At 33.6% G+C, this 27089-nt stretch overlaps 1 protein-coding gene across 1 annotated transcript in view; it reads left to right on the top strand.

Moving 5' to 3' along the window:
* LTN1 (listerin E3 ubiquitin protein ligase 1) overlaps positions 1 to 27089 on the top strand; it is a 49508-nt gene that overhangs the window by 5216 nt on the left and 17203 nt on the right. The window contains exons 3-17 of the mRNA XM_008590037.1: positions 336 to 434; positions 1002 to 1232; positions 2938 to 2990; positions 3676 to 3856; positions 10444 to 10634; positions 11804 to 11939; positions 13025 to 13831; positions 14587 to 14628; positions 17178 to 17367; positions 17815 to 18054; positions 18857 to 19010; positions 19769 to 19913; positions 20308 to 20494; positions 22027 to 22186; positions 23125 to 23229. Coding sequence (XP_008588259.1) covers positions 336 to 434; positions 1002 to 1232; positions 2938 to 2990; positions 3676 to 3856; positions 10444 to 10634; positions 11804 to 11939; positions 13025 to 13831; positions 14587 to 14628; positions 17178 to 17367; positions 17815 to 18054; positions 18857 to 19010; positions 19769 to 19913; positions 20308 to 20494; positions 22027 to 22186; positions 23125 to 23229 — 2921 coding nt within the window. The remainder of the gene's footprint in view (positions 1 to 335; positions 435 to 1001; positions 1233 to 2937; positions 2991 to 3675; positions 3857 to 10443; positions 10635 to 11803; positions 11940 to 13024; positions 13832 to 14586; positions 14629 to 17177; positions 17368 to 17814; positions 18055 to 18856; positions 19011 to 19768; positions 19914 to 20307; positions 20495 to 22026; positions 22187 to 23124; positions 23230 to 27089) is intronic.

Below are 27089 nucleotides of genomic sequence, written 5' to 3'. Positions count from 1 at the left end.
TTGACACTTTTGGGTAATGAATTGTTGCTCTGAACTTTTTTGAACCACTTTGCAATTTTGACTGTAGTTTTTCCCATTAGGGAATGTAATTTTGACCCTATAATTTTAAATGGGGTTTTTTGTTTGTATACATTTTATTTCTTAAAAAACAACTAAAAAGTTTCTATCATAGGAGCTGGTGAAGGAAATGTTCAGATTCATTCCATATGGCACAAACAGAAATAATGTATCCTCTCATTATATAAAGTAGATTAAGCTTTCAGAATAGAGTGCACATAATCAATAGCCAATATGTGGCTATTAATTACTTAATAATGTTAATAATTTATTTTTAGGCTATGCAGGAATTTGGAGCCATGTGTACAGAGAGAGACACAGAAATCGTAAAAGGAGTTCTTCCATATTGGCCAAGAATTTTCTGCAAAATTTCACTTGTAAGTATTAAATATTTACTAGTTCAAGTATTAAGTATTTACTAGTTTATTTCTAGTGTATTTTTTGGTTGAAGTCATAGGGATTGTTAAATTTGTATGATTCATTTTTTGTGAGGTTTATGAAATGTTATGTGAGCATTGTTATGCAGATTGGATTATGTTGGGATGTACAGAGTGTATAGGGAGTCTGTGTTTTTGGCAAATTAGGTCATTATTAGAGAATTACCCAGATACTTTCCAGTTGTAATAAATTTTGGCAGTTATTTTATTCTCTTGTATATATGCTGCAGAAGAATGAGAATGAATCGCTTAATTATTCAAGGCCCAGCCTTGAATCTATCTTGAATAAAATCTTATCTCATTGGGAGGGGAGGGAAAAGGAAAAACTAACTATTTCACATAATTTCTGATGTGAAAAAAACTCCAAATTCTTGATATTTGGAAAAAAAATTGTAGTTCTGTGTGTAGGTGAATTCTTACTAATGGGTCATTATAGCATATCCAGAAATGTCTGTATTTGTTTTTATGGGTTAGAAATATTTTAAACTACATTGATATTTTCCATAGGATCATGACCGCCGGGTTCGAGAGGCCACACAGCAAGCTTTTGAAAAACTTATCCTTAAAGTAAAGAAACACTTGGCTCCCTATTTAAAAAGTTTAATGGGATATTGGCTAATGGCTCAGTGTGATACTTATACACCAGCTGCATTTGCAGCAAAAGATGCATTTGAAGCAGCTTTCCCTCCGAGCAAACAACCTGAAGCCATAGCATTTTGTAAGGATGAAATTATAAGTGTAAGTTCTTGGAACCATTCTGAATTTATTTTTTTCTTAAGTATTAAGAGATAGAAGGCATATTATAATGACATCTTTTTTACCTGGCATTGTAGAGGAATGAGAATGTGAAATATTTCCAACAGAGGGTTGCCTTTTTAAAATGTTGTTTAATAAAATTGGTCATTTTGTATTTTTAACAAAATTAACATTTTGGATTGATCTTTCTACAGTGTTTAAATTTTCCATGTTTAATTTATAAATCAACATTTTTAGATAATATGATAAATATATGCTTTATAATAAGTAATTTAAACAGAATATATCTAAAAATAAATTTAAAATTATTTTCCCTCATATTTCCATATCAGTACATGTATACAGATCTATTTCATTCTTCTTGTTGGTTCTCCAGGATTACTTTATATGGATGTACAATAGTTTATCTAACTCCTTTAAAATTAATGTACATTGAATTTTTTCAATTTTTTATTATAACAAATGCTGCTTCAATGATCTTTTTAGTTTATAAAGAAAGAAAATGTATTTCTTGTCAATGATCATTCTTGAATAGATCTCCTCATACCCTTGTGGCAGTGATAGTAACCACATGTTGGGTCAAAGAATAAAAACATTTATAATTTTTTTTTTTAAAAGATGACCGGTAAAGGGAACTTAACCCTTGACTTGGTGTTGTCACACTCTTCCAAGTGAGCTAACCGGCCTACCTATACAGGGATCCGAACCTGTGGCCTTGGTGTTATCAGCACCACACTCTCTCAAGTGAGCCACAGGCCGGCCCTATAATTTTTTTTTTTTTTTTTTTGCAACCCCATTCCCATTTTTTATTTTATCATCTGAAACATTTTAATTGTTTAACAGTTCTTAAGGATGTTATACTTTGTTCTGTTGCATCCCTAAACATTAATCTCACATAGTTTTTCTGTATCAGTCCTTCACTTTTCTTTTCTTATCCCATCTAGTACACTGTAAAATTTTAATAGATACTGATAAATTGCCTTCAAAAGGCCACACAAACTTATACTCCCATTAATAGATATGAAAGTTTCTCTGCACTTGGCCAGACCAATATCAGCCATAACTTTTTGTGGTATTCAGTGTCTCTGTCTCTAATAGTGTCTCATTTCTTCCCTTGTTATTTGCTATTGTTAATATATCAATTGGAAAAACCAGACAATAAAGTTAATTAGAATTATGTCAAGAATTAAAAAAGATGAACTGGAAGTGGCACGGGAGGAATTGAGGATTTTAAAAAAATTAATGCTTGCAGAATGCAGCAGAGTAGAGCACAATGTGTGTTCTTCTCTGTAGGCAGGGAGGCTCTCAAAAAGAGGGGAGAAGAAAGCAGAGCCTAATTTCTCTCTCAAATTTAGTAATTGATTATTCCACTTCACTGTTGTGTGTAAGAAAAATGTAGAAATAAGTGGTCAGAAGTATTTAGAAGAAAATTTCTCTTGATGGAAACTACAGGTGTGGGGAAGAAGTACCCTATCCTTACCCCAACAGAAGCCAACCTTGGGGATTGATAGGAAAAGAAAAACGGGTAAAATTCAAAACTTTTAGTTTTGCTCCTTGTTTTTGCTATTAGATTAGATGAGATTTATAGGGATTTTTACAAAATGGATTTTACTTAACTATGCTGTATCTTTTCATCACTGACAGTTCAATAAATTCTCAAGGCTTTGGTATTTTTCTCCCACTGTAGGTGCTGCAGGATCATCTTATAAAAGAAACACCTGATACACTCAGTGACCCACAGTAAGTTGTATTGTTTCTATATAACTCATATTAAGGATTTGTTTTACTCATAGGTAATCAGTTGATAATTTCAATGTGACATATTTTAAAAAGAAGGCATTTAAATATGGAGATGCGTATGCCAGCTGGTGTATTAAGCGCTTTTATTTGGAAGTTGTCTTGCTGTTTAACTTGAATTATCTGGGAGCTACACATTTGATTCTACTAGAAAGAAGTGTTTTTAGATTTTTCTCCCATTTACCTTTGACATAGCAGGAACTATTTTAAGGTCTGATTGAAAATAGTTGGAGAACTATAAATAGTTTTATTTAAAGAGTAGTGAGATGTTTTATTTACTTTTACTCCTTTGTTGTAATCCAACTGTTAAGAGTTTATAAGTGAAAATAATCTTAGATGCCTTGATATTCATTTCCTAGAATCATTCTAGTATGTGATACTGAGAGCTGTAAACTTGCTCACTTAATTTAAGCCATAGTTTTCGTCTACTTTCATCTTGCGTTAGTATATGTCATTAAAGTTGTGTGTGTTTGCATTTTGAAGGGGATTGGCAGAGGGGAAGTAGAAGATAGAAATAAAGCAACTTTGGTAGATAATTTAATGATAAAACACTTAAAATAGAAGTGCTAAGTATGTGGTTTGTCTTATTTTGAATCCTTTTATATATTTATTTTCTTTTCACTTCAAGAACTGTTCCAGAGGAAGAAAGAGAAGCCAAATTCTATCGAGTTGTAACTTGTTCTTTATTGGCATTAAAGAAATTGCTTTGCCTCTTACCTGATAGTGAGCTCGATTCTTTGGAGGAGAAATTTAAGTCTCTTTTATCACAGAATAAGTTTTGGAAGTATGGAAAACACAATGTACCACAGGTATCTTAATCTTTTTTATTACAAGACATTTCTCTGATTCCCCCCCCATCCTGTTAATTTATGTTTTATGTTTATGGTTTATATTTAAAACTCTACAAGCACATCTTTGTGGTAGATCATTCAGGACTTAACCTCTCTTACTATAATGTTATTCTGTTTTCACTTTTTTATTTAGTTTGGGCTTTAGGCTCAGAGTTGAATTATCATATTCCTCTGCTGATAGCACCATAAAACTGTTGGTATATGTAAGGCTGTTCTCTTTTAATGTATTTATTTTTTCTTCTTTGTTCCTCTCTCCCTCTTGATTTGCTGCCTCTACCAGCTGACCATTCTGATGTGTTTAATGTATGTCCTTTTATCTGTACAGTTAATTCTTATTATTCATAGCAGTTATGTTTTATAAAGTCACCATGAATACCTAATAAGTAAATGCCGAGGTGTTGCTCCTAGGGGATATACAGAGTTAGGTTCCTATGAGCCTCTCGTCACAACATGTTTGTCAGTTGATCAATACATAACCTTTTTTTATGTGTTTAAAGACACAATATTTAATATATATTACTGATTCATTACCATTGAACTCATGGCCAACAGCACTAGAACTCACACCTGAATGAAGCTCGTGTAATACATGTATTTTCACATCACAGACTTCTTGTGCCTTAGACACAATAGACAGCACTTCAACACTACTATTGGCGGCCATTTAAAACTAAATCACCGGGCCGGCCCGTTGGCGCACTCGGGAGAGTGCGGCGCTGGGAGCGCAGCGATGCTCCCGCCGCGGGTTTGGATCCTATATAGGAATGGCCGGTGCGCTCACTGGCTGAGCACGGTGCTGGCGACACTGCACCAAGGGTTGCAATCCCCTTACCAGTCACGAAAAAGACAAAAAAAACCCCCCAAAAAACTAAATCACCAACCAAAAGCACAAGAATTCTAAAAATGTGCTAAATAGACTGAAGGGAATACTTGTAAACAGTATGAGAACTGAGACAAGAAAGCAGAGTGTCACCTTGTTTGACCTCAGCTGGGAATGTGCATATTAACAACTCATCACCACTCTGCATGTCTGAATGGCCACAAAAGCACTGCAAGTTTTGATTTTGGGGTTACAAATATGGAATCTGCAAATAATGAGGATTGACTGTGTTTTTGAAACATAAATGATATTGTATTATATTTCATTCTATTTATACTTTTTATTTAGTACTTTCTTAAAAAAGATCTATCATGTTCCTGTATGTATGTCTGATACACGTGTTCCAACTGCTGGGTAGTGTGAAGGTACTTCAAAAAGTTCGTGGAAAAAAAGATAATATGGATCTTACAATGATTTTACAATGAAGATGTAGCAGTTAACATCTTCATTCATGTGTCTGCAAGAAATTCTTTGAATTTCTCAATTGCTAAGTCATAGAGTATGTGCATACCTACTTTTTCAGTTCTGAAATAGTGCCACATTTGCTCAACTGAATGGCCACCTTACTGTAGGCTCAACCATCATCAGTGCATGGTGAATCCTATCACCTTATATTCTAGCCAGCAGTAGGCAGCATTCAGGTTCTTAATTTTTCATCAGTCTGATAGGAGTTCAAATTATACCTCTTTAACTTGAATTACTCTGCTTACTAGTGATTTTTATCATGTCTTCATAAGCTTCTTAGTTTTTATGTTTCTTTTTCTGTAAATTACTTGTTCATCTTTTTTAGGACTTCTTGTGTTATTCTATTTTTTTTTTTTTTTTTGGAACTGGCCTATATGGAGATCTGAACCCCTTACCTTGGTGTTATAGCACTGTGTTTTAACCAACTGGGCTAACTGGCCAGCCCTCTTGTGTATTCTAAATATTAGTCCTTTTGTTGTTTTTAGGCATTGCAAAAGATTCCATTCTGTCACCTCTTCCATATGTCATTAGAAAGAAATCTTAATTTTGATGTGAAGTCAATGATTTTGCCTTGTGAAAGCCTTTCCCACTTTTAAGTCATAAGGATATTCTTATATTTAAAAATTTTAATAGTCATATCTTTTAAATATAGTTTTACATTTCATATGAAATCCTTAATCCATCCATCAATAATTAACTGTTTTATGTAGTGTTAAGTAAAAATCTTGTTACATTTTTCTTCCTGTATGGTGAACCAGTTTTCCTAACATTACCTAGTAAACTGTTCATTTTTTCCCTGTTTATTTGCGGACCTGCCATTATGGTACATTAGATTCCCAAATATTCATAAGTTTGTCTCTAAATTCTGTCTCTTATGCCAATACCATATTAATATGACATTGTGGTATGTCCTAATATCTGCTCAGGTGAGTCACCCTTTTTTAGTTGTCTTCTTCAAGATCGACTAAGTTGTTTTGAGACTTTATTCTTCCATATAAGTTTTAGTAAATTTATTGAATTTCTCAAAAAAATCGAATTGAGATTTTAATCGGGGTTGTATGGAATTTATAGAATGACTTGGGGAGAATTGCTGTCTTTATGTTATTGAGTCTTACTGTTTATTAGCCTGTCATAACTCCCAATTTATTCAGGTATTGAAAAATACCCTACACAATTTTAAGTCACCTTTATTGAGGTATGATTAACACACAATAAAATGCAGCTATTTTAGGTGTACAGTTTGTTAAATTTTGACAGATGTATATACCTATCTACATGTGTACATACCCATATAACCATTACAATCAAGAAATAGAAAACTTTTTCATCCAAAATGGGTTCTTCATGTTCCTTCTAGTCATCCTCTCCCTTTATCCCAGGCAGTCATTTGTCTGCTTTCTGTTACTACAGATTAGAATTGTCTCTTCCACAGTTTTCGTATAAATGGAGCTGTTCATTACTCTGTATCTGGCTTCTTTTACTCAGCATAATTTTTAAAGATTCACTCATATTGTTGATGTATCTGTAGTCCATTTCTTTTTATTGCTTAGTTTTATAATCTTTGTCTGGACATATGTATCTGTAGTCCATTTCTTTTTATTGCTTAGTTTTATAGTCTTTGGACATATTTTTCTTGGGTAAGGAAAGGAATAGATATATCATATTGTAAGTATCAGCAGATATTTAGCTTGGTTAGACTCATATCATGCCATGCCTGTGATAGGCAACAGCTCAGCTCTCAGTTCAGTTCTTGTAAGTTTTAGCCTTAAGCTGCTTTCAGTTTATTGGGCACGTGCATGGTTCAGAGATCAGCTGTATATTTAGGCTGTTAAAAACGTAGAATATGGGGTTCCCTTCACTGTCTCTCTCTTTTCTAGAGTTTTCCCTCATTCTCCTGCAATCTTGATTACCTGGGCTCCTTTTCCTGGTTCTTCTAGTTCTTCCAACCACAAAGATGTCAGTCTTTCTATTGGAGTTGTAGGCCCAGTGTCTCTGTACTGGTCACTGCAGCCACCTTCAGGGCAAAGCTGCAAAAAATAGGAACTCAGTCTGTGTGGATTTCTTACTCCCAGTCTTCATTCTCCTCTCAAATGTGCCTGTATTTCAGTCTCTAGAGACTTTAAGTAGTAGTTTTGTGTTTTGTCCACAGAGCCTATAGCTGTTCTTTTAGGAGGAGGATTGATTTATCAGGCTCTCCATATATTCTTTTGCCCATTTTTAAATTGCATTTTTGGTTTTTATTTTTAAGTTGTGAGTGTGCTGTATTTATTCTGAACTGAAGTATTTTGTCAAATAAAAGTATCATGAATGATTTCTTCTAGTCTGTGGCTGGCCTTTTCCTTTTGTTAATGGTTTTTGAAGAATATATGTTTTAATTTGATGAAGTTTAATTTATTTTTTTTCTTTTATGGCTTGTGCTTTTGATGTCATATCAAAGCAATTGTTCCCTACTTCAGGGTCACAGAGGTTTTCTGTATTCTAGAAGTTTTATAGTTTAGGTCTGTGTGGTGCATTTAATTTTTGTGTGTAGGGTGAAAGTGAGAATCAAAGTTAATTTTTTGACATATAGGTATCCATTTGTTGAAAGACTATCCCGTCCTCACTCTGTCAAAATTGTCGAAATTCAGTTGATTATTTATGTGGGATTTTAATATTGGACTCTTTATTTCATTAATCTTTATGTCTGTCCTTACACTAATACCTCATTCTTCTTTTATTTTTAAATAATTTTGATAGTTTATTTTACTTAACATGCTCTGTCCAAAGTTTTTTTTTTTTTGTTCCTGGCTGGTATGGGGATCCAAACCCTTAATGCTGGTGTTATAACACTATACTTTCCCCAAGTGAGCTAACCAGCCAGCCCCACACTCTTGGTTGTTACTGTTTTACATTAAGTGTTGAAAATTTCCAACTTTGTTCTTTTTCAAAATTCTTTTGGGTCATTGCATCCTAGAATAATGTTTTATAATATTCACTCCAATGAACATGTCTTTATGGTTTTTGTTGCTATTGTGAAGTGGGGTTATTTTTAATTAAATTTTTTTATTTGGTTTCTACAGGTGTATAGGAGTGCTGTGCTTTTGTATGTTAATTTTGTATCCAGCAACTCTTCAAAATTCTTGTTAGTTCTTCTAGTTTGTCTTTAGATCATTTTGAATATTTTTCCTAACTAGTTATATTGCTGTAATTATAAAGAGTTATTTAGGTTCCTTTCCAGTTTTTTGCCCTTGTTTCTTTGTATTGATTAGGTCTCCCAATACCCTGTCAAGTAGAAGTGGTGATAGCAGGCATCCTTTTCTTGTTCATGACTTTAATGAAAATAGTTCTAGATTTTCAATGATAAATATGATGTTTGCTATAGATTTCGTAAGGTTCGGAAATTTCTTTTTATTCTTAATTTTGCTGAGTATTTCTATCATGAATGAATTTTGAAATTTTCTTGATTATGATTTTTGATATGTTTATATGGTCATATGGTTTTCCAGCCTAGCTTTCAAGAGACAAACTTTTTAAAGTTTGCTGTGTTTTTAAATGTCACGTCTTTTTAAATACTCTGCAGACTTTGATTTTGCAGTATTTTTAATAAAATGTACATACTTGTCATACTTGTCAGTAGAATATTTCGTGGGGTCAAATATATGTATGTGTATTTTTTAATTTCACAGTATATTATTATTATTTTATACTCTCAGTCTTTATTTAGATTGCCTGCATATTTGTTGCTTTGTATCTGAAGATGATTTTATTTCACCCTCATTCTTTAAAGATATTTTTGCTTAGTACAGGATTGCATGTTAGCAGTTATTTTGTGTTCAAGATATTATTTCACTGTCTTCTGATTTAAATTGTTGCTAAGTCAGCTATTAGTTTTACTGTCCTTCTTTTGAAGGTTGTTTGTCTCTGGCTACTTTTAAGATTTTCTGTTTGTGTTTTTGTAGTTGTACTGCAATCTGTCTTGGTGTGGTTTTTCTTTTATGTAGCCTGCTTGGGATTTTTGGGCTTCTTGAATCTGTGGATTGGTGTATTACATTGGCTTTGCAAAATTCCCAGCTATTATCTGTTCACATGTTTTCTTTGCCACATTTTCTCTTTTCTCTCTCTTTAGGATTCTGTTTAAATATATGCTACACCTCATTCTATACTCTCTGTCTCTTATGCTGTCTTAGATATTTTTTTTATCTTTTGTCTTTCCATACTGCTTTGTGGATTATTATTATTTTTTTATTCTATCTTCCAGTTCACTGTTTCTCTCTTTATTTGTATCTAATCTGTTTGTTTTGTCCATTCAGGTTGCTATAACAAAATATCTTACACTGGGTAATTTATTTATTTCTCACAGCTCTAGAGGCTGGGAAGTCCAAGATCAAGGTGCCAGCAGATTTCAGTGTCTGGTGAGGGCTGCTCTCTCTGCTTCAAAGGTGCTTGCTGCTTTCTCACACGGCAGAGGGAGTCTAAGGGGCAAACTTGTTCCCTCAAGGCCTTTTATAAGGGCACGAATACCATTGATGAGGGTGGTGCCCTCATGACCCTATCACCTCCCAAAAGCCCCACCTCTTAATACTCTCACATTGGCAATTAATTTTCAATATATAAATTTGGGGGGGGGGCACATTCAGATCATAGCACTGCTCTTGAACTGCGAATTGAGCTTTAAATTTTAGTTAATTTATTTTTAGTTTAGGAATTGTGCTTGTTTCTTTTTCAAATCGACTTTTTTCTAGGATCCCTGTTTCTGTAAATTTGTTTAAACTTTTGTTTCTTTAAATATATAAGCATTGTTATGGAGTTTTTGACTAATAATTCTAAGATTTAAAGTCTCAGATTTCTGTGCTGTCTTTTTTTTCTTTTTTTTTTTTTGCTGATATGGCTCTTGGTTTGTCTTATGTTTTATTTGTGTGGCTGTAATGGAGGCCTCATATGAAGGCTTCTGCCACTAAAGAGGATTTGTGTTTGCTTCAGCCAAAGAGAGAGAAAGTTGAATTAAGTCTTTCTGCCTTCACTTTTGCCTTTGTAATTTCTAATGTCTTTTCAGCCATTTTATACTTTTAAGAAGATTTTTAAAAGTGTTTTTTGAAAGTCTTTTAGTTTTATAAGTCGGAAGGGTTAGTGTGAATAATCTATCTGCCATTACCGTAAATAAAAAAATCTTATCAAGTTCTACTAGGTTTTAATTTAATTCAGCTTTCCATTTCTTCTTTAGATCCGCTCAGCTTATTTTGAGTTGGTTTCTGCTTTATGCCAGCGCATTCCACAGTTGATGAAGGAGGAAGCATCCAAAGTGAGCCCGTCGGTTCTTCTTAGCATTGGTGACAGTGACCCCGTTGTCTGCCCAGCTCTCTGGGAAGCTGTACTCTATACGGTTACAACTATTGAGGTACGTACGGGAGGCATGTTTAGTATGTTGGGGAATACTTTTCTTTCTAATTGTATTTTAGAATCTTTAGATACCGTATAAGAGAGAATCTGTCAGATAATACCTAAAACTTACTGGGAAAATGTTTTCTTGGAAATAAAATACTTAATTCAAATTTTGTATAAATTTTAAACTGACTGTAAAATGTTATAGAGTTTTTAATTTTACTTTCTTTGTAGCCAGTATTAATTATTCTTTAAAACTCATGTGTTTCAATGCAGTCAGCATATCTGAATCTTACATTTAAGATGAAATATAGCTATCCCTTTTATTTTCTTATTTTTTGTTTTATTTATTTTTTTGGCAGCTGGCCAGTACAGAGATCCAAACCCATGACTTAGGTGTTACTAAGCTGTCCCTTTTATTTATTTATTTATTTATGTGGCCTTGGTGTTATCAGCACCGCACTCTACCGAGTGAGCCACGGGCCGGCCTGTGTTCCCAGTTTTTAGTTTAAGAATTTTATTTTAAAAATTCCTCTTCTCAGGCTGGCCGGTTAGCTCAGTTGGCACAGTGTTATAACACAAAGGTTAAGGGGTCAGATACCTGTACCGGCCAGCTGCAAAAAAAAAAAAAAAAAAATCCTCTTCTTTAGGTATACCTTTTCTTTTTCTTCTTCTTTTTTTTTTTTAGATTTATTTATTTTTAATTGACAAGTATTGACTGTACATATTTACAGGGTACAGAGTTATATTTCAATACATGTATACAATGTGTAATGATCAAATTTAGGGTAATTAGCATTTTCATTATCACAAAAATTTATCATGGGATGAGAACATTTGAACTCCTCTCTTCTAGCCATTTGAGAACATACAATAAATTATTGTTAATTATAGATGCCTACCACTACAGTACACCAACAGAACTTATTTTTCCTGTCTGTCTGTAATTGTGTATCCATTAACCGATCTTTTCTTATTCCAGCCTATTCCCTCCCCTTTCCAGCCTCTAGTAACTACAATTCTACACTCTACTTGTAAAAGCTCAACTTTTTTCTTTTTAGTTCTGACATGAGTGAGGGCATGTAGTATTTTACCTTTCTGTGCCTGGTACAAAGCCCTTTTAATGTCTTTATTTTGGTGATTCTGGGCTTTTATTTTCTTTTTCATGAAAGAGTAATCCGCAGTTATTTATTATTTTTTAGGCTGTCATCAGAAAGAATGAAAACCAGCTTTTCAGAGTGTTCAGCAGTAATATCTGCCTTTTTTGAATGCTTACGTTTTATAATGCAGCAAAATTTAGGTGAAAAAGAGATTGAACAGATGCTCGTCAATGATCAGGTATTTAGTATTTATAATGTAAATATCATCAGTGTCTTTGCATACTGACTATAAAGAATCAAGCTCATTGTATCTTGTTGCCATTTTCAGTAGTCTTCCTTATAAAAACTGCATTTTTGTAATTTAGAAATTGAGTTATGTGTATTCATGACCAGATAAGTAAAAATTCCATACTGTCAGTTGCTACTGTAATGTCATAATGCTTGAGGACTAGTCAGTCTCTAGTGTTTTAGAGAGATGCAGTGCAAAACAGAATTTGAAGATGCTATGTGTGATCTCTTGTATTAAGTTTAAATTATGCAATAATCATCTCGTTACTTCTGAAATACTGGAATGCATTTATCTTTTTGTGAATAATTGGGCTTGGCTTTTAGAACCAGTGATAAGAGCAGGTTCTGGAATATGGTTCCTTATGGTAGGAAGTTAATGAGATTATAGAAACCCAGATCCTAGTTGATGTCTCAGATAGTTAACTTCTTCATCTTCCCTTTGTAATTTAAGAAAAAGGGTTCTGAATTCTGTGGGTTCTAGTTGTCTTTCATGTCGGCTTGTAGTCTCATAATAAATTAGATTTGCCTATAAATAAGGCAGAAAAGCAAAACACTTGAATAAGTCCAGAGGATGAAAAAAACCACAGAAGGGCCGGCCCGGTGGCGCACTGCTACAGTGCGCCACTTGGGAGTGCGGCAACGCTCCCGCCGAGGGTTCGGATCCCACATACAGACTGGCCGCTCACTGGCTGAGCGAGGTGCGGGCGCAACACCGAGGGTTGCGATCCGTTGCTGGTCACGAAAAAAGACAAAAAGGAAAAAAAAAAAAACAAACCACAGAATTATTTGTTAATTACCAAGAATCTTGCTCACTTATATAATAAAAAAGAAGGAATTTGTGTGGAGCATGATGAAATTATTAAGCTCTTTGTATGATATGAAAATGATCTTCAAGTTAATTTTTTCTGGGCTCTGGGGGAAAATTCATGTATTTCAATTAGCAAAAATGAAATTTCATAGTGGTTTACAGCTACCTTGTTTAAATTTTATTTCTTTCGAAAACTGAACTTTTGTATTTTTTACCTTCTCTTTCAGTTGATTCCTTTTATTGATGCAGTTCTCAAAGACCCAGTATTAGAACATGAGCAGTTATTTAACCATTTAGCAGAAACTTTAAGTTCCTGGGAAACCAAAGCAGACACGGAAAAAGATGATAAAATGGCTTACAACTTGGAGAACGTACTGCTAAATTTCTGGGAAAGACTGTCAGATATCTGTGTCAAGAAAATCAATGAGCCAGAAGCTGATGTTCAGTCCATTTTGGGTGTGTCTCACCTTTTACAGATCCTTCAGAAGCCAAAGAGCTCATTGAAGTCAAACAAAAAAAAAATTGGTAAGGTTAGATTTGCTGATGAGATACCTGAAAGTAACAAAGAGAATGAAAAATATGTATCTTCAGAAGGAGAGAACAGTGAAGGTTCTGAATTGACTGAACTTTTTCTTACTCATAATTCTTCAGACCTTTTGTCTCCTCTAAGGAAAAAACCTTTAGAAGACTTAGTCTGTAAACTTGCTGAGATGAGTATTAATTATGTCAATGAACAAAAGTCAGAGCAACATCTAAGGTTTCTTTCTACACTGCTCAACTCCTTCTCTTCAAGTCAGGTATTTAAAATGCTCCTTGGTGATGAAAAACAGAGTATTGTCAAAGCCAAACCTCTCAAAATAGCCAAACTTATACAAAAAAATTCTGCGGTGCGGTTTTTATACCAGAAACTAATAGGTTGGCTAAATGAAGATCAAAGGAAGGATGCTGGTGACCTGGTGGACATTTTGTACAGTGCCCTCTGTTGCTGTGACAATGATATGGAAAGAAAAGATGTCTTGGATGATCTGACTGAGGTATTATTGTTGTATATCTTTTTAAACTAATTTAATAATAGATGAGTAGAATTAGCCTTCATGGGAGATAGTTTTAGATTATTTCTTGACTATTAATTGATGTCAACTTAAAGATAAGCAGTATACTCTTGATTGTGATTTGGGAAGTATCTGATGCTGCTGGGTAGATGTTCAGCAGTACCATGACGACAAAAGCATGGTAATAAAAGGGTGAATTGGGCCGGCCCCGTGGCTCACTTGGGAGAGTGTGGCACTGGTAGTGCCGAGGCCGGGGGTTCAGGTCCTATATAGGGATGGCTGGTGAGCTCACTGGCTGAGACCACACCGTGGCGCAGACCACACCGTGCCAAGGGTTGCAATCCCCTTACTGGTCAAAGAAAAAAAGAAAAAAAACCAAAAGGGTGAATTTTTTCACTCTGTGCTTTTTAAAGTTGGACTAGCTAAGAAAGTTTTAATTTGTTATTGGTTACATAGAGGAGGACTTCATTTAATTTTTTTTTTTTTTTCCTTTTTGTCTTTTTTTTTTTACTGACCGGTAACAGGATCGCAACCCTCGGTGTCGCGCCTGCACCGCGCTCAGCCAGTGAGCGGGAACTGGTCTCCACATGGGATCCGAACCCTCAGTGAGAGCGCCACCACGCTCCCAAGTGGCGCACTCTCCAGTGCGCCACCGGGCCGGCCCAGACTTCATTTAATTTTTAAAAATTTTGCTGTTCATTCTAGCCCATTGTTTCTAACTTTTTTTCTTCTTTTAGGTGGACCTGACGTGGAATTCTCTTCTTCAGATAATTGAAAAGGTATCCCAGAAATTTTTATTTCCTTTTCTTCTTTTTTATTTATGGGTACAGAAAAATTAAAACCATAAACATTCACACACTGAATATGGAAAGGTAGTCAGGTGTCTTTGTTAGAGAACTTCCTTATTATAGTAACGTCCCATATTTGGGGACATTTGATCTTTGTTTCTTGATAGTATTAACTTTCAGTTAGGAATATCAGGGAAGAATGAATAGGCTCTGGAAAAATCTAGTGTTTCTTCCCTAGCAGGTAAAAAAGATAGAGTTTTATTATCTTTTAGTTAAAGCTACCAGTTTCTGCTCTTATCCTTGTTACTTTTTCTTTCATAAGAATGGATTGTGTGGTTCTAGCTTTAGCTAGGGCACATCAGGAAATTAAGTTTTCTCTACTCTGGAATAGTACAGACAAATTAAAATCTTCTAGTCTTTGTATGATTGCTATTTGACTTAATTAGAAAACTAGTTATAAGAATAATGAAAGGAAATCAAAGAACATAAACCGTTTATTTTTAAAATAGCTTAACTATTCTTTCCTAATGAAGATATAAATTTTATAAGATGTAAATAATATAACACTTTTCCAACTATAGAAATGTTATGACTAGCGGCCTAAAATTCTTCCTCTTTTTTCAAAGCATTTTTGATTTTCTATTTTATGTATTTCTCTTTTGAATTTACAAGTTTTTTTTTCTATTTTTTAAATTGTATTAAAAACACATAACATGAAATTTAGCATCTAAACTATTTCTAAATGTGCAATTCAGTAGTGTTAAGTGTATTCATATTGTTATGCAACTGTGTCCAGAACTTTTTCATCCTGCAAAACTGCAACTGTATCCATTAAACAATAACTTCCCATTTTCCCCAATAGTTTATTTTTATAAAGTAAATACAGAGTATTAGTTTATTATTTTTCAATTAGAAAAATAACTTATCAGGCACACCATTTGCATTAGTGCATCCAGTGCCTTCTCTCCCTGTAGACAAACTACACGAAAAGCCAGATTGTCAGGAAGCTGCTTGATAAGCCTAGAATCAGAGTAGGGGGAGTTAATAACTTGATAAGACTAGGCTGATATATTCATTTCCAACTTAGGAATGTAGCTGCCAGGTAGTTTAGGTCCTTGCATCTGTTGGAAAGAGTATCTGATTTTCTTCCTGGGCAGTGTTTTGGAAGGTTCTAGCCAGTATTTGCCTCCTGTGCTTCCATGAGTCACTAGCCTCCCCATCTCCTTATAGCTGCACAGATTCTTTTAATACACTGAGAAGTTGAACTTCAGGTCTTGCTAACTTGAGGGACCTTTTATTCAGAAATTTATTTTTTCTACCAGGAATATTATAGAATAGATAGGTTTTAGTTTTGATAAACTACATAGGAAAGTCAGTATTATAGCCATCTAAACTCTAAAGTAGTTTTTTGTTTGTTTTGTAGAACCTAATACTTTATAAGCAGAGTCCTAAAGTCAGTTTCTTTAAAAACAAACAAATGAAAAACAAACCTGAATTTTGAAACCAGAAAAGGACCTTAGAGATTCTCTAGGTTAATGTTTTCAGTTTTCAGATTAAGAAATAGGTCCAGGTTGCTTAAGAGATTTATCCAAAGTCATAAGGCTAGTATATTGGTAAAGCTTGGACTAAAATATAAGTTCTGGTTACCTACAATTTTTTAAATAAAAGGACAAACTTTTTTTTAGCCATTACCCAATCCACACTTGGATTTCTTTTTTCCAGATTGCTTTGAAATGAACCAAGTTGCAAAATTCATTTCTTCTCAGCCCTTAAAGCAAAAGAAGCTCTGGGAACACGGATCAGCATGCTTTAAGGGTGGATTTACAAGTTTTTTTTTCCTTGCTTCTCCACCACTTGAAAATAAACAAGTGTCTGTCAGATACCTGGCCCCAGTAACTCTCTTTCAGAGAATTTGGGGGAAATAAATCCCATTGCTCATATTGAAGTAATTTACCATTATTATAAAGTAGTTATTTAATTTGAGTAAAATTAATGAACAAAATTGAATATAGAGCATTTATAAATCCATCTTTACAGTTCATTCATTATTCATTGAACGTATCTGCAGTGTTGATAGCAGGTATCAAAGAAGTTTAAGACAGTCTCTGCTCTCAAGGAACTTATAATCTCATTGGAAAGACAAGACATACACAGATGAAACATTTAAATAATAATACAATCCAGTAAGTGCTTTAGAAATTCAGAGAAAAGCAGTGATCATTGTGGGCTGGAGTGGATGGGGGAGACCTCATACAGCAGGAGGGATTTGTATTGATTTTCAAATAATGGATGGGATTTTGATAAGTAAACAAGAGGGAGAATATTTATAGTTGGGAAGATAATGAGCAAAGCACGTAACTGAACGTTAAGCCAGGCTTAGTGGGGAATAGGAAGATACCAATCTTCCTAGAACTTGAGGAAGAGGAGTGGGGGGTACGGTTGGGGCCACGATGATGAAGGGAGGTAATATGGTACAAGTCATATTTTGGACAGATAAACTTTTTGATCTTCTAATCTTTGCTTTAATTTTATGGTTTTAGGCATGTATCAGTTCAGATAAACTTGCTTTAGTAATTCCTTGGCTAAGAGGTGATATCCTTGGAGACAAACTGGTAAACTTGGCAGATTGTCTTTGTAATAAGGACTTCAAATCCACAGTAAATTCAGAATCTTACTTCTCAGAAAGATGGACTCTTCTAAGCTTGGTATTATCCCAACATGTTAAAAATGGTAGGAAAAATATGGCTTTTGTTTTCTAGTAGGGGAAAATCCTTTTCATCTTTGGGGGGGATTAGTTTGCATGTTATTGGTTGAGAAGGACAAGACTTAACTCATTCAAATATCTTAATTTTGTAAGCACTCTAAATACTTGTTATTCTTTATAGCATGACTTGGAAGATATTTAATATTTTTAGTTTCATATTCTAAAGGGTTTTGAATGTAGCAAAGCTGCTTGCTCTAATTTTGTAGACCATAGCTATTTTTTACTTAATTTAAAACTGCTTTTTTACCTGTGTAAGAGAACAGATTGGTTTGTTGATATAATTTTGTCTAATACATAAACACTTTTTTAAAAAACCCATGGAAAGACCATGTGGTTATCAACCCAGAGTTAGCTATTTAAAAATATACTGTTAATATTTTTTATTTTTATCTGTTCAAACTCTTTTCCTCTAGATTACTTAATTGGAGAAGTATATGTTGAAAGAATCATTATTAAACTTCATGAAAGTTTATCTAAAACAAAGAAATTGTCAGAAGCTGAAAATAGTGATTCATCAGTGTCTAATATATGTGATGTGGCCTATAAGTATTTCAGCTCAGCGAAAGGATGCTTGTTAATGCCATCATCTGAAGATTTATTATTAACCCTCTTTCAGTTATGTGCTGAGAGTAAAGAAAAAACACATTTGCCAGGTAATAGCCTACTGCTTAAATGTTTTGTTGGGAATCTCTGGCTCTGACCGTCATAGTTAGTGTAAGTGCCCAGGCTTTATTAATTGAATCATAATGTATTGGAAAGTTTAAAGCATTTCGAGTGAAGGGCTGCAATCTTATATGCTTTCAGTTTTAGGAACCAAATTAAATATGTATGTAGATGTTTTGTGTAAAGTTCTTACTTGATACTAAGGAAATTTGGAAGGGCCCATAATAAATGAGTTGGAATCTTAGTAGCTCTGCCAAGTTGTTTAATTTCTTGATGTCTCAGTTTCTTTATTCATAAATGGGGATGATGATATCTTATCTCATTACTATAGTAAAACATCCAGTCTTGTATATCAACATGAAATCGAGATTATCTTTTTAAGGACTTTTTTCTTGCCTGTATGTTAATTCAGACTTATTTATGAAAGGAACATAAAATCATACTATTAATAGAGAGCTCCCCTCTCCCAACCCTTTTTTAAGTACTACCTTCTCATTTGGAAAGGGTGTAATAATTTTTTTTCACATCTCCAAAAGGACAACTCTCACAAATAATTTCAGAGCAGAAAAAAGCTAGCTATTAAAATCTTAATTTTTACATTTATATGGCATGAGCTAGCTTGTATTATTGCATGTTTATGACACAGTTACTTTGTTTTGGCAATTGAATCTTAATTTTGTGTTTTCTTTTTTAAATGGCATCTAAAAAAATCTCAGATTTTTCTTTCATTTTTCTACTGATTAGAGTTAATTCAGTAAGATTACAAATTCCTCTTCACATCTTTGATTTTAGATTTTCTTATCTGTAAGCTGAAAAATACTTTGCTGTCTGGTGTAAATGTATTGGTTCATCGAACTGGCAGTACATACAAACAGAGTACCTTCCTACGTCTATCTGCTCTGTGGCTGAAGAACCAAGTTCAGTCTTCACCTTTGGATATCAAAAGGTAAATTTTTTTTGTGCTCAGTTGCAGTGTCTCTTTTATACGTGATCATTATCCTTAAATAAGATTCTATGATTAGTGTGAGTGCCTATGAAAAATGACTTGTTATATAAGAAATCTACAGGGCTCTAAGAGAAGATCCAAACAAATTTTTCCAATAGCATTTTGTTTTAATATTTATACATTAAACTGTCAATTAATCGAAGAATGGTTTGTTATATCTGCTGGACCCTTCATTTGTAGCCAGCGATGTGATGGTGGGTACTATCTTGTGTCATAGGCTGCTGTAGGTTGTGACCATAACCTCTCATGGCCACCACACATACTGATTGTTCTTGGTTTATTTTGGGGGGATAGGTAACCACTGTTTTTAGGTACTGAGTTACAAATATATTTTACATCTCATACCTAAATTCTATAAGAAAAATGAAAACCATGCATCTAGAGGCTCTTGGGGTTGGATCAAATAATCATGCTCTTTTTATGGAGTAAGTAGCTTTATTTCAAAAATATCTGATCTGGATTAGGTCAGATAAATTTCATTCTGTGATAGAAGCACTAATTGATTTCAAATCATAAATGTTGGCTTAGATCCCCGATTTGACTGTGTTATGTCCATTGTGGGGGTGGGTGGTCACTTACTGTTTTTATTTTCATATCCTTTGATCAGATAACCTATTGCAGGGTACTTAATATGTACTTGAGTTTTCAGACTAGTCATAGCATAACTACAACACTTAAATTCTTTGCATTATTTTCAGTCTTCAGGTCCTCTTGTCTGCTGTTGAAGATTTGCTAAATAAGTTTCTGGAGAGTGAAGATACTTATCTTCTGGGAATTTATATTGGAGGTGTAATGCCAAACAACAGTGAATGGGAAAAGATGAGACAGTCTCTCCCTATGCAGGTATTTTTGAGATTGGAGAGTGTACGACTCTGAAGTTTGTATTTCATGCAAGCTTGAATTATTTTATTTTATTCTAGGGGAGAAAAATAAATGAGTATCTTGCTTTGCCTTTATGTCTCTGAACGTTCATGTATTAGATGTTTGCTGTTTGCAAGACACCATTTGACAGTGGCAAAGGTGAATAAGACCTAGGTTGGTCCTTAAGGAGTCCTAAAGAAATATACATGCTAATAATTTCCTGTTGTAGAAACCAAACTTCTAGGTTTTTGTGGTTTTACTAATAAAATAGATATTCTGATAACTTCATTTTTGTTCCCTGTCTGAATTGTATAGGTAGTAAATAATTTAAAATGTCTAATGATTTTGTATATAATTTAATGTATTCTTTTCACAGTGGTTACATAGACCTCTTTTAGAGGGAAGATTGAGTTTGAATTATGAATGTTTCAAAACAGATTTTAAGGAGCAAGATACAAAGACACTTCCCAGCCATTTGTGTACTTCAGCATTATTGAGCAAAATGGTTTTAGTTGCACTGAAAAAGGAAATAGTCTTAGAAAATAATGAGCTTCAGGAAATAAGTAAGTATATATGAGCATTTGGATATAATATATCAGTAAATAGAATTTTAAAATGATTTTGATTACACTACAATTTAAATCTTTAGTTCATCAAGAATCTTTAGCTTCCTACTAATTATTTTAGTGATGGGAAACTTGCGGTTACTTAAGCGATGAATGTTAAATTGCAAATAGGATGGAAACATACTGAAATCTTGCTATAATCTCATCAGCTGTAAAGCATAATTTGGTATAAGATCAGTTACTCAAGCTGGCATGACATCAGTATAAGCAGATCCTATGGCATATACACTAAAGAAAATGGGTAAGTGAAGCTTTGGTGTTTTATCAAGGATTCTGGATTTTCTGCTGAGTTTTGAACCTCTATACCTTCATATTCATTGGGCTGTAATTTTTTTTCCTGGCAAGTGGAGGTTGAAATGTTGAATCCCAAGAGGATTTAGGACCTCAGCAAGTTTCCTCATTTCAGAAACTGGCTTAGAATTGTAAGTAGTGGTGTGACTTGTACAAGATGGTAGTAAAGGTATAGAATTTGAATAAATCCCATGTTAATCTTGTTTGTAAGCCGTCAGCTGTAACACAGTTACTGGTAGGGGAGAATATATGCTCTGCGGAAGAAAGGTAAAACACTGAAACACCTCTTTTGGTCAGCCAGCTCCACATTCAATTAAGGGTAAGGAAATAAGCCTACAGTTTACATTGCACATAGGGTGAATCCTTCCAAACACAATATTGGATATGGGAGCAATAATTTTTATATTAATTTATTTTTGTTCATTGTGTTACTAATTACAAATGGGCAATGTTATTTATTTAATCTTCCTATCAACCCTATTAGTCAGATATTATTGTTGTTGTTTTCATTATCTTGACATGATTAGAGTTACTTTGCTCGTAGGATTAGATTTTGAACTAGGTCTCAAGGCTTCTGACTCCAAAGTTCATTCATGGCTTATAAAAGGATGTTGCGACTATTTATGTATTAGAAGCCTACAATATGACAGGTTTTGTGATAGACACTTGGTCATTTAATTCTCACAATAGTCCTGTGAAGTAGGTTGTAATATCCTAATTGATTACTATGTATACAGCTCAAGATCGACATAGATTTGAGTTTAGACCAGTTTGTCACTGAGGCCTGTGCCCTTTTTACTGTGTCATTCTGTCTCCCATTTCTTACCACATTGGCATGCACTTCTCATCTCAGGTCTTGGGTCCATTAGTTTTTTTCCTGAGTGTAACTTTTTACCAATTATGTCTCAATAGTAGGAACACTCTTTCATTATCTCCATTCTTAACTAATCAGAAAAAGAACCAAGTAAGATTTGTGAGAGGGGCGGTATTTTGTATCAGACAGATGTTCTAAGTTTTCAGTATCTTTGAATATCTCAAAGCAGATTTGAAAATCAGTTCATAGATGTTTTGAAATGAGTGGGCACAGTAGTGTTAGAAAATAGGGCAGAGAAGTGAAAATGACCAAAGGGTTTGTTCACAAAGTACATCTGATAATTTGCTGCTGTCTGTTCCTTTAGTTGCAGAACTGCTGTATTCACTGCAGTGGTGTGAAGAATTAGACAATCCACCTATTTTCCTAACTGGATTTTGTGAAATGCTTCAAAAAATGAATATTACGTATGATAACTTACGTGTTCTTGGTAATACTTCTGGCTTTTTGCAGCTGTTATTTAATAGGTAAGAATCCTTTTCACTTTACATTTTTTAAATGACTATTTTACTTTTTATGGCTTTGCCTTCTGTAAGATGTCAGTCCACTTCATGCTAATGTTTCAATCAGAGGGCTTATCTAAATAACCCCTATTCTTAATGATAAACACTTTTGGATACTAAATATTTGATTTAATCTTCTGGGAGAATATATTTGTATTTTGCCTGTCTTATTAAATCCATAATATGTTCAGGGGATAGATGATGATGAAAGAAGTAGAAGCCAATAGAAATTGCTTTATTTGTCTCTGTGGCCCATGCCTCCTACTGCTCTCAAATTTAGCCTTTACCTTACATGTTGTTATAGGTGTGTCTTAATATTATAACCACAATACCCTAGATGAGGAAGGAAGTATGAAAACAGTCCTCGTGAAGGTTATAGCAGTTAGCTTATTGAAATTATTACCTTGAACGGCTTTCTCATTAAGAGTTTATAATTTGCCTGTAGTATTTGGAGCATGTTTTGCAGTATTAGAGGACCTAGGCTTCCTCATCAGTCCTACCTCACAACATTCCTCAGTGGATATTAGTATCTCCTTGATTTTTCAATTTAAACTAGCTTAGGTGTTATCTGGGAGATTTCCTTGTCCCAGCGGCAGCTTTTGGTCTTCAAGCCTAATCTTAAACATCATCTCCCCTATTGGGACTTCAGGGACTTTGGGGTTGCCTTGGAATGAGAGCTCAGTACTCGTTGTGAAGGAATATGGAAAGCCTAAACTCCCAATCCTTTAAGTAATTAATGGCAGTTGCTTGGGTGCAAAGTCCTGTGATGGCCTCACAAGATGATTTATTTAATTTTGTAAAAGGCATGCATGTAGCCATTGTTTAAAAATTTTATTAATTACACTCTCAAACTGGAATATAATTGGTTTTTGGTTTTTGGTTTTTTCTCTTTCCTTTTTTAGATCCAGGGAAAATGGCACACTTTGGTCTCTTATTATTGCTAAGTTGATCCTTTCCCGAAGCATTTCGTCTGATGAAGTAAAACCACATTATAAGAGAAAAGAAGGGTATTCTTATTTCTAATTTTTATCTTGTAATTTTTTGTAATTGGTCACCTTGACAATCCCTAACTAATGAACAATCTCTGATGAATCAAAAAAATGAGGTTTAGGAAGTGAGGAAATTAAAGGAAACAAGAATTGAAGACTTTAAAACAAATTGTTTTAGGTTAGGGACACAATAATTTTTTTTAACTTTATAACCTTTTGTTGTGGAATTTTATACTTTAAACAAATAGCATTTCATAAGCTTGTTTTCCGCAGAAATCTTCCTGGTAGAAATCTTTCTTTTTTCCCTCCTTAACATTCTTCTTCCATCACTTTATTTGCAATGTGAGGATGATAGAGAAAGTTACTTACTGCTCTTAATAAGGATTATCCTATTGAAGTATGTTCTAGAAAAGTAATAAGTGTGTTCTTAAGGGAAAGAAGTCTATTATGGGGTTGGACATGCTAGTGAAACTCAGCTTCAAATTAATACTTTGCTGAGATTTACCAAGAAGCATTTTGAATTTACCAGTTTACTGAGAATAATTCTGAAGTGATATATATATGCTGTGGCACAGCAGAGTTCTACAATAAATATGGATTTTTTTAATCATATTTAAAAATTTTTAAAAACTTTTTATTTTGAGGTAACTGTAGACTCACATGCAATTGTAAGAAATAATACAAAGAATAAAAAATAATAACACATATACCCTTCATCCAGTTTCTTCCAGTGGTACCCTAGTACAAAATCATAACCAAGAAAATGGCATTGATATAATCCATTGAGCAGGCTTACATGTGCATGTGTGTGTTCTATATAGCTCACATGTGACCACCACCACAGTCAAGGTATAGAACAGTTACATCATAAGGATCCCTTGTGTTACCTTTTATTGCCCTAGGCACTTCCCTTCCGTCTCTTAATCCCTGGCAGCCACTAATCTGTTATAATTATGTCATTTAAATCTCTATAATTATGCCATTTAAGAATGTTATGTAAATAAGATAATACAGTATGTAACATTTTGATATTGGCTTATTTATTAACTTACTTAACTTACTTAACTTACTTATTTACTTACGTACTTACTTAACTTACTTACTTATTTAATTTACTTATTTATTTATTTGTTTGTTTATTTTGGTGGCTGGCAGGTACAGAGATCCAAACCTGTGACCTTCGTGTTATAAGGCAGATATTGGCTTTTTTATTCAGCATAATTTAAAAAAATTTTTCTGTTTATAAAAGTAATATGGAATTAACTGAACAACTATTAGAACTAATTATTAATGAGATGAATATATACTTGACATACAATAATTAATAACTTTTTTATTCACCGGTAAGAATCAATTAAAAAATAGTATGGGGAAAAGACGTTTCATTCACAATGACAATAAAACTGTAAATACCCAGAATTAAACTTAAATTTAATTGTAAATTAAATTTACAAATGGGTAAATTGTAAAAATGGTTGTATTGATCTATAATTTTAATGCAATTTCAATCAAAATTTCATGAACAGTTTTGAAAAACTTGATAAACTGTTGTAAACATAGTTTACATTTGAAGGAAAAAGTGCTCAAGAATGGCTAGGAAGTTTTTGAAAGAAAAAAATGAGAGGGACTTACTCTATCAATGATAAAATATACTATTTAGCTATAGTAATTAAGCAATGTGAAATTGGAGAATAGACAAATCAATGAATCTAAATATAGAATTCAGAAATCAATCCACACATAAATGTGAATTTAGTTTTTGATATACATTGCATTTCAAATTACTGAGGTGAGTCTATAATAAATGATAGCAGAAAAATTGGACATGTGTTTGAAAAAAATGAGACCCCTCTTTTACATTATACAGAAAAAGTGTGGATAAAAGCTAAATGTTTAAAAGAATAGATCTATAAAAGTATTAGGAGAAAATAAGAGACTCTGTGCAATCTTGTCATGAGGAAGATCTTTTAAATCAAAGCATGAAAGCCAGATTCCTAAAGGAAAATCTATTTTATTTTGTAAAAAGGAAAACTTTTCGCAACCTAACTGCCCATCAGTGGATGAATGGATAAACAAAAATGTTGAATATACATACAATGGAATAATATGTATTCTTTAAAAAAAAAACAAAACAGTAATTCTAACACATGGTACAATATGGATAAACCTTGAGGACATTGTGCTGAGTGAAATAAGCCAGTCACAAAAAGACAAATTTTTTGTGATTTCTTTTATTTTTATTTATTTATTTATTTATTTTACTCTACAAGGAATTTTATTTTATTTGGTGTCATTCTGGAAATTTTGACAACACAGTTATTTATTAGTTCTATGTTTTTTTTTTTTGCTTTTTTTTTTAAAAAGATGACTGGTAAGGGGATCTTAACCCTTGACTTGGTGTTGTCAGCACCATGCTCACCCAGTGAGAAAACCGGCCATCCCTATATGGGATCCGAACCCGGGGCCTTGGTGTTATCAGCACCGCACTCTCCCGAGTGAGCCACGGGCCGGCCCGTTAGTTCTATGTTGTTAATAAAACAAAAAACAAACCACCTTTGGCAACCATTTTATCCAATTAAATAAAATATTCAAATATTTGTGAATAAGTAAGGAAAATTTTTTTTAAAATTCTTAATGCATTCTAATCTAGTAAACCTCCAGTTTCTGGCCATGCAATGTTTTAAACTAACCTTCCCTTTGCAAAATAATAATAATAATTATGATTCTTTTTTTTTCCTTTCTGTCTTTTTTACTGACTGGTAATGGGATCGCAACCTTCGGTGTCGCGCCCGTACCGGGGACCGGCAACGGGATCGCAACCCTCGGTGTTGCACACGCACCGCGCTCAGCCAGTGAGCGGGAACCGGTCTCCATATGGGATCTGAACCCTCAGCGGGAGCGCCGCCACGCTCCCAAGTGGCGCACTCTCCAGTGCGCCACCGGGCCGGCCAAATTCTGATTCTTTTTAATGAAATGTTTAAAACAAGATTTTATGCTTGCCTGTTTTTTTTTTAAAAAGTCTCGTAGAATATTTTTTAATTTTGATATTTACTTAAAATCTAAAACAGTTACAAGATTGCTCCCAAACATATAGTTTTACATCCAAACTTATAAACTGCATTTATAAAGATATCATTTTAACACTGAAGAGCTCAGTGACTTCAGGCCATTAAGACAGCACCAAATGTTTATGATATCACTGTCAATTCAAAGAAGAGGAGCACATATAATGAGTCTTTGTAAAAAACCTTTCTCCCATGAAAATAGGATTGAAAATGATCATTAGTTTAATATTTAAATTATCATATAATGCCGAGATTACTTGATGAGTCATTCATCAGTTTATAAAACATGGATTAGCCCTTGAAATAAATCAGAATTGATAAGGAAAACCCCAATTTTAATTGATATTTAAAAAATTTGGTGCACATAAAAGAATAAATATAGAGCCTAATAATGGTGTTTATTTATTAGAACTTTAAACCAAATTTTTGGGTCAAAAGACTTATTCTCATGCTAATATCCCTGAATTCCTACCTTAAATGAAAATACATAAACACTTTTTCAACACCCTATATACCAACTGCAGATAGCATTGCCTAATACTATAATATTTTATTTTCCTTTTTAGTTTTTCTTTTTATTTTTAACTCTTCCCTTCTTATTCAGCTTTATGCTGAATTTTATTTTTTTTATTTTTTTATTTTATTTATTTTTATTTTTTATTTTTAAATTTTATTTTGTCGATATACAATGAGGTTGATTATTGTGGCCCATTACCGAAACCCCCCTCCCTCCTCCCTCTCCCCCTTCCCACCCAACAGTGTCCTTTCTGTTTGCTTGTTGTATCAACTTCAAGGAATTGTAGTTGTTAAGTC

This window comes from Galeopterus variegatus, unplaced genomic scaffold, assembly GCF_000696425.1.
Source record: "Galeopterus variegatus unplaced genomic scaffold, G_variegatus-3.0.2 Scaffold5816, whole genome shotgun sequence".
NCBI classification, from domain to species: Eukaryota; Metazoa; Chordata; class Mammalia; order Dermoptera; family Cynocephalidae; genus Galeopterus; species Galeopterus variegatus.
Note: the sequence above shows the minus strand (reverse complement) of the source record. Positions and strands in the feature narration are given on the sequence as shown.